Source organism: Suillus discolor, assembly GCF_016758755.1.
Source record: "Suillus discolor strain FC423 chromosome Unknown F5147scaffold_16, whole genome shotgun sequence".
In the NCBI taxonomy this organism is placed as follows: Eukaryota; Fungi; Basidiomycota; class Agaricomycetes; order Boletales; family Suillaceae; genus Suillus; species Suillus discolor.
In genome coordinates, this window is record NW_024541263.1 from 548,477 (window position 1) to 554,635 (window position 6,159).

Sequence of the window (6,159 nt, forward strand, 5' to 3'; positions counted from 1 at the left end):
TTTCACCACTAGCTCAACATAACTTAGGATTTTCATGAACACCACACCCACTTCTTGAGATGAAAAGGCATGGCAATGCCAAAGGACTGATGGTATGCTTCCGTCCCAAGGCACATCAGATATGCACGTCTGTTTCACGCTATCCATCCACATCTTTGGTTCTATCCCTTTGGATTCTGGGTGAATTACAGCAAGTGCGGAGATAACAACTTGTGACGAAGCTGTGCTTGTACAAGCCATATTGTCTCCGATATGCCACTGCAACCTAGCCAACTTCTTGCTATTCCTGAAACAAGTAGGACCATATGGGGCTTTGGGCCTAGGTTCTTGACGAGGCTGCATGGTGCCCCCAGTTTCACCAGGGATGATTGAAAATGTTGGGCAAGATGATCACATAGTCAGGTCTTGCAGTCGCAAGGCCAAGGTTTGGGCTTCTTGGCCCTGCTTGCATTAATGCACAGATGATAAAGTGTAGTTCTGAAGGAGATAACTGACATTCAGCCATTGTTACGGTCAAGGTATACCCCTATTTTCTCTTCTATCACCGGACAATGGTCCCTTGCTGTGTCTACTGCACAGAGACCGATCACCTTCCAGTATATCACCTTTCTTATCACCAAGATCTCTTATCATGTTAGCAACCATGTTAAGACCGTGCACAAAGGGTAGGACTGATTCTGAGGGGCTTGGCTTCAGCTCGTGCGCTGTGCCCCTTACCCAAGTATGTGCCCTTAATTTCAGAATGATGTCCAGAGAAAGTCTAAGGAAGTCCAAAGGACTTCCGAAGGAGTGCGGGAAACTTCGGAAAGACTTTCCGGACGAGTGTAAGTAACTTCCAGAGGAGTGTGGGAAAGTTCCGGAGGAACTTCTGGAAATTACAATGGAGGTTTCGTCCTGATATGGATATGTATAATGGCTACTCAGGACACATCCTGAGTAGAAGCAAACAGAGGAAAGGCTGCAAGGACAAAGTCTGAAGCAGAATAGGTCCGAAGGACTGCAGGAAAGATCTGAAGGAACTTCCAGAAACTCGGAGGAATGGAGGATCAGATGAGCTGTTACGCACTCAAATAGATCTGTTATGCGGAGCCCTAAGAGGGGCGTCGTCCGCTAACGGTCATTGACGTAACCGGAAGGATCCGGTATGGCGAGAGACTGGCGACGACAAGTCGGCAGTGTTCACAGATGCACGTGTCACGTGACTTCTAAGACGGATGTCTGCGAAGTCACCAGGCTCAAAGTAAGGACAGTCTTGTCCGAACGATGAGTGTCAATCGAGGTAGACTTAGTCGCGAGGAGCAACTAAGAAAAGATACTAGAGACTAAAGCTTATGAGGCTTCAGAGGGAAGTATGTTCCAGGGAAGATTGAGTAGATTCAAGTTAGAGAATCTAGTACAGGGTGACCGACTACTTATACTAAGTGGAGAGAGTTAAGGGCAAGGCTACCGCACTGTAGGTAAGGGTAAAGGGGAAACGAGAATGGTATAGGTGCGTTGGCAACAGAGCTGGATTAGTGATGAACGGTCGAATGTGGAATGAGACCGAGAAACGTTGGAATGGACCAATGGTAAGAATACAATGTGCGGGAAAGCGCAGTTAGAAGAGAACAAGAAAGGAAAGCCACATTGGTGACATGAGTCAGTCCGAGTCAGAGGTGCGGGACCACATTGGTGGTCGAGTCATAGGAGGAACGTGCGTGCACATGCTAGGAGGCGGATGATGCGAGGGACGGGAATGGTCCCGAGGATCCGGTCAACGGAAAGTTGGTAAAGGAGGACGAGCCGGTAGATGGTGAGGGCGAGGATGAAGGGAAAATGATAGGGGGGCCACGTGACTGATGTTACTTGTAACATGAGCAGAGGATCGGGGGATCGGATGAGCGGAGGAGCGGAGCTCCGGCCTAGGGAATTCCTCCCTAGGCCTAAGGTGGATATTCAGAAGGTAAGAACTAGTATGAGGACTTTAGAGTGAGATCTAGTGCGAGGACTCATATGATATTCAGACTAAGGAAGTACAGGAGTTTATATACTAGAGGCAAGTCTGTGCAGATCAGTAAGCAGAGAGGTAAGGCTATGTACGAGCATGTGGAAATGTATTAGTAAGTGAAACGGAACATAAGGAAATGAACTCGGAGATGAAACTCATACAGAATACATTATCAAGACAGAAGCAGAGATAACTGAGAGCCAGAAACACAGGTATATCCTAAATGGGGTAATGCGCAGGTGCACAGGAATAGTTTCGGATAGGACCACCAACGAGATTCGAAGGTCCGAAAGCCAGGGGTTCGGATAGGACATGGATGAGGATCGGATGAGGATCGGATGGAGTATGGATTGGATGTGTGAACTGGATCAGGTGGGGATCATATGGATATGTCCGGATATATGAGGATTTGGACAAGATATCATAGTGGAAGTGAGGTGTAGAATCCAGTATATGACAAACTATCTACATGCACTGCATGAACGCTCTTAGCTTCTATCTTGATAACACCTTGTATGCCTACCTTTCTTGGCCTGGTCTGTGCGTACCATATGGACTATTTAAGCACAGTAGTTACCGCTTGTGCTCCTCACTTTAATCTACTGGATTTTACCTGGAAACTAGTCCTTCAGTAAGGTCCCCAACCTTACTGTCTCGAACCACTATTCTAAGGCAGTCAGCGACACTGTCCTTAGCCAGAAACCTCGACCTATATTCATAGGCAGACTCCACTTTACACTTTGACTTGGCCATTCGGTCATTGTAAAGAAGAATGACCCCAGTCGTAACAGCCATTGCAGAGATAATTGGAGTTTGCTCAAAGTTCACTGCTTGTTGTTGATCCTAGAGGCAGATTTCTCACAGGCGGAAATGTAACTAATTGACTTTCCTGCCTCCTGCCTCCCCGCCACAGTGGCCACCTATGTCTCATCACATGGGGGAACATGCAATCTGTGGTTCTTCCAATCTGGCAGATCTATTATTGTGTGCACATGCATTTCACCTGTCATATATATCCATTCAAGGCTTACCCATTAAAGAAAAAGGCCCACCTGCTTACAGCACCATTCCCATCAACTCTCCCGCTGTCAAACAATCCTCTATTAAAGTTTAGGAGCACAATAGTGTGTGTCCTTTTGTCCTTTGTTGTGTCATAGCAGCTGACTAAAGTGGTGTAGGAGACATCAGTGAGGACATCAGTGGAGACTTCCCTGAATCCAGCCTGGGTATATGCAACAAAATGAAGAGAGAGAAAAGAAAACTGTAATAGCCTTACTAGATGATGTAGAGGCTAGGTAGAATATAATTGAGATAGTATATAAGTTCCAGTAAATAAAGAGGAACATTTTAATTTTTGTCATGTATCTGTATGTAATGTTATTGAACAATTTTCTTGATATTCTAAAGAGACGCTTATATTCAATAGTTATACTCAAAATAACTTTCAAAACCTTTTGAAAACTCGCTTAGATACCAGCTAAACACTTTGAACTCTCGGCTAAAGTAGTTTAAGAAAAGTTGAATTGCGCTCGGCACACATCAGCACAAAGTCAGGCATTGAAAGACTTAGGATATTCAAGGCATGTTATATGTAGTGGGAAGTCGTACTTAGTTGTACTTTACAGAGCTAGAGACAACATAGGTTCGTAAGATTTAAATGCTCTAACACGTATCATATTTCAAATTGCAGCATGCATGAATTTAAAAAAAACTAACTCTCAGCAGGAACGAAACCAGGTGTAGGTAGAGTATCAAAGGGAACAAAGGAGGTAAACCCAGTGAAGGATGGACTACTTCAAAAGATGCAAGACCCGGCAAAGGGCAGACTACTTCTGGATGTTGTAGCTGCTGAGAGTACGGCCATCTTCAAGATAGCGCGCAAGAGCGCCAACAGCCTCGAGCCAGCTGGATTGAAATGGGCATAGAGTTGGCCTTTAAGGAAGGATGTAGAAGGTCTAGGGAATGAGGTAGAGGGCAGGCAGGCAGCTCGCCGGCAAAGATAAGGTGCTGGTCAGGTGGTATGTCTGCACTAGAATAGATTTTCTGTAAGATAAGGATAAATCTTAGCTACAACTTGCAAATAGAACAAAAAATTACTTACCTTGTTGAGTGCATGACACTTGATGGTGTCATGCTCAGCACTGTAGGTGAGCATCCAGATTTGAGGGTAAGGTCGACGACACCAACATGCTCAGCACGAGACGAAGCTTCAGAATTTGCTGAAAATTCACACTCCGCCAAAAACAATGTCACATATACAAATAGATAGGGGATTTGATCCCATCGATTCCACTCCACTGTAACTAGTATGCCTCAGCCATCCACATGTCAACAACTCCTGGATATTGTAGATCAGGCTGAACTTGCTTTGGCCAAGCTACAGCACCAGGATATCTTAGATGATTGGTCTGACTCTGACTCTGACTTCGACTCCAGCTCTGATGATTCCAGCTCTGGCACCTCACTTTCTACTTTCAGATGATGACACAATTAATTTGTCTTTTAGCTCCCCCCCATCCCCCCTCTCCCCTATGACAGGGACCTCCAATTCTTCTAGTGATGGTTCTACATCTTCAGATGATGTCATTTTGCCTTACAACAGGCTCTACAATACCATTAATGCCTTCCATGATGAGGTTCAGAGGGCTCGTGCACTCCATAAGCCTGATAAACCTCCTCCACGAGCCCCTCAGCTTCATATGTTAATTCATCATGAAGAACACTGCCCTCACTTGTTTCAGCAGAAAGTTCGCATTGACCCTGAGATTTTTGATGACATCCTTGATCATATCTCTAATCACCCTATCTTCCAAAATGAATCCAACAATCCTCAGCTCGCTGTCTCCATCCAGCTTGCAATTTCTTTGAATCGGGCAGGCCACTATGGCAATGCCATTACTCTTGAGGATGTTGCTTAATGGGCAGGTGTGAGTGTTGGGTCCATGGTTAATTACACTAATCATGTGATGATTGCGGTGCTTGATGCCCATGATCAGTTTATCTGCTTCCCAGCAGATAACTCTGAGGATGCTGATTTGGCTCACAAATTTGCTGAGTCACCTACCTGCCCAGAGTGGAAAGGTGGCTTTTTAGCCATTGATGGCTCAACTGTGGACCTTGTCACCAAACCTGGTTACTATGGTGAGACATTTTTTGATAGGAAATCCAAGTATTCCCTTGGCTGTCAGGTATTTTTTTATTTTGTTATATTCTTGTGCAAAAATTGATTTAATTCCAGGCAGTATTTTACCCCATAACCTTCTTATTGTGGATTATGCTCTGGGTCATCCTGGAAGTGTCCATGATGCATCTGCTTTTCGATCTACCTGTCTCTATGAAGATCATGCTGACCTTTTGCCTGATGGTCATTGGGTTTGGGCAGACAGTGCATATCCATTGGAGCCATGGTGCATTGCCCCTTTTAAGAAGCCTCATAATGGGTGGCTGACAAAGAACCAGAAGTCATTTAATTATCACCTCTCTAAGGTATTTTTTTGAAGGGCCATATTTTAATAAATTGATTTTATTATTTATTTAGATCTGTGTTCATGTTGAACACACATCTGCTGTTCTAAAGGGACGGTTCCAGTCCCTTTGAGAGCTCTGGTTCAGGATCCAGGCTGGAAAAGACCTTGAGTTTGCTGTACAGTGGATCAAGTGTTGCATCATCCTGCACAACATGATCATTCACTTTGAAATTGAGCATCGCAAGAAGGATGGAACATACCAGAGTTCTCTAAAGTGGGCCCATGCAGAGGGGGAAGATTTTATTGATCAAGAGATTGAGAGTCCAGATGGTGAAGAAGTAGTTGGTGACAGGACATATGAAGGCACTCCAGGTCAAGCTGCTCGTGCAAGGTTGATGGATGCACTCTTTGATAGTCCTCACTCAGGTGCACACCACAGGGAAGGATGACAACCAAAAACAATGCTTACTTGAACATGTGCTACTACCAATACACCTGTACAACAAATGTATATACCTATGTAGCATGAATGAAAGTACCATAAGACATAAAACATTTACATATCCAATGGAACAAATAAGTAACAACAAATGTCGGCGATGACGATGATAAGATGGCAAAGCAGACAGGACAAGGGGATGGATGACGACAGATGCGGACAATGACAAGATGTGGGACATTATGCTCGAGTGGAAGCTCTTGATT

The 6,159-nt window shown here is 44.7% G+C and overlaps 1 protein-coding gene across 1 annotated transcript; it reads right to left on the reverse strand.

Annotated features, from left to right (window-relative positions):
- Positions 1-294, reverse strand: F5147DRAFT_539035 (uncharacterized protein; the record flags this gene model as incomplete). Its single annotated transcript, XM_041430207.1, has 1 exon — positions 1-294. A coding segment is annotated over one exon (294 nt), but the record flags the coding sequence as incomplete, so codon positions are not given.
- Positions 295-6,159: the final 5,865 nt, after the last annotated feature.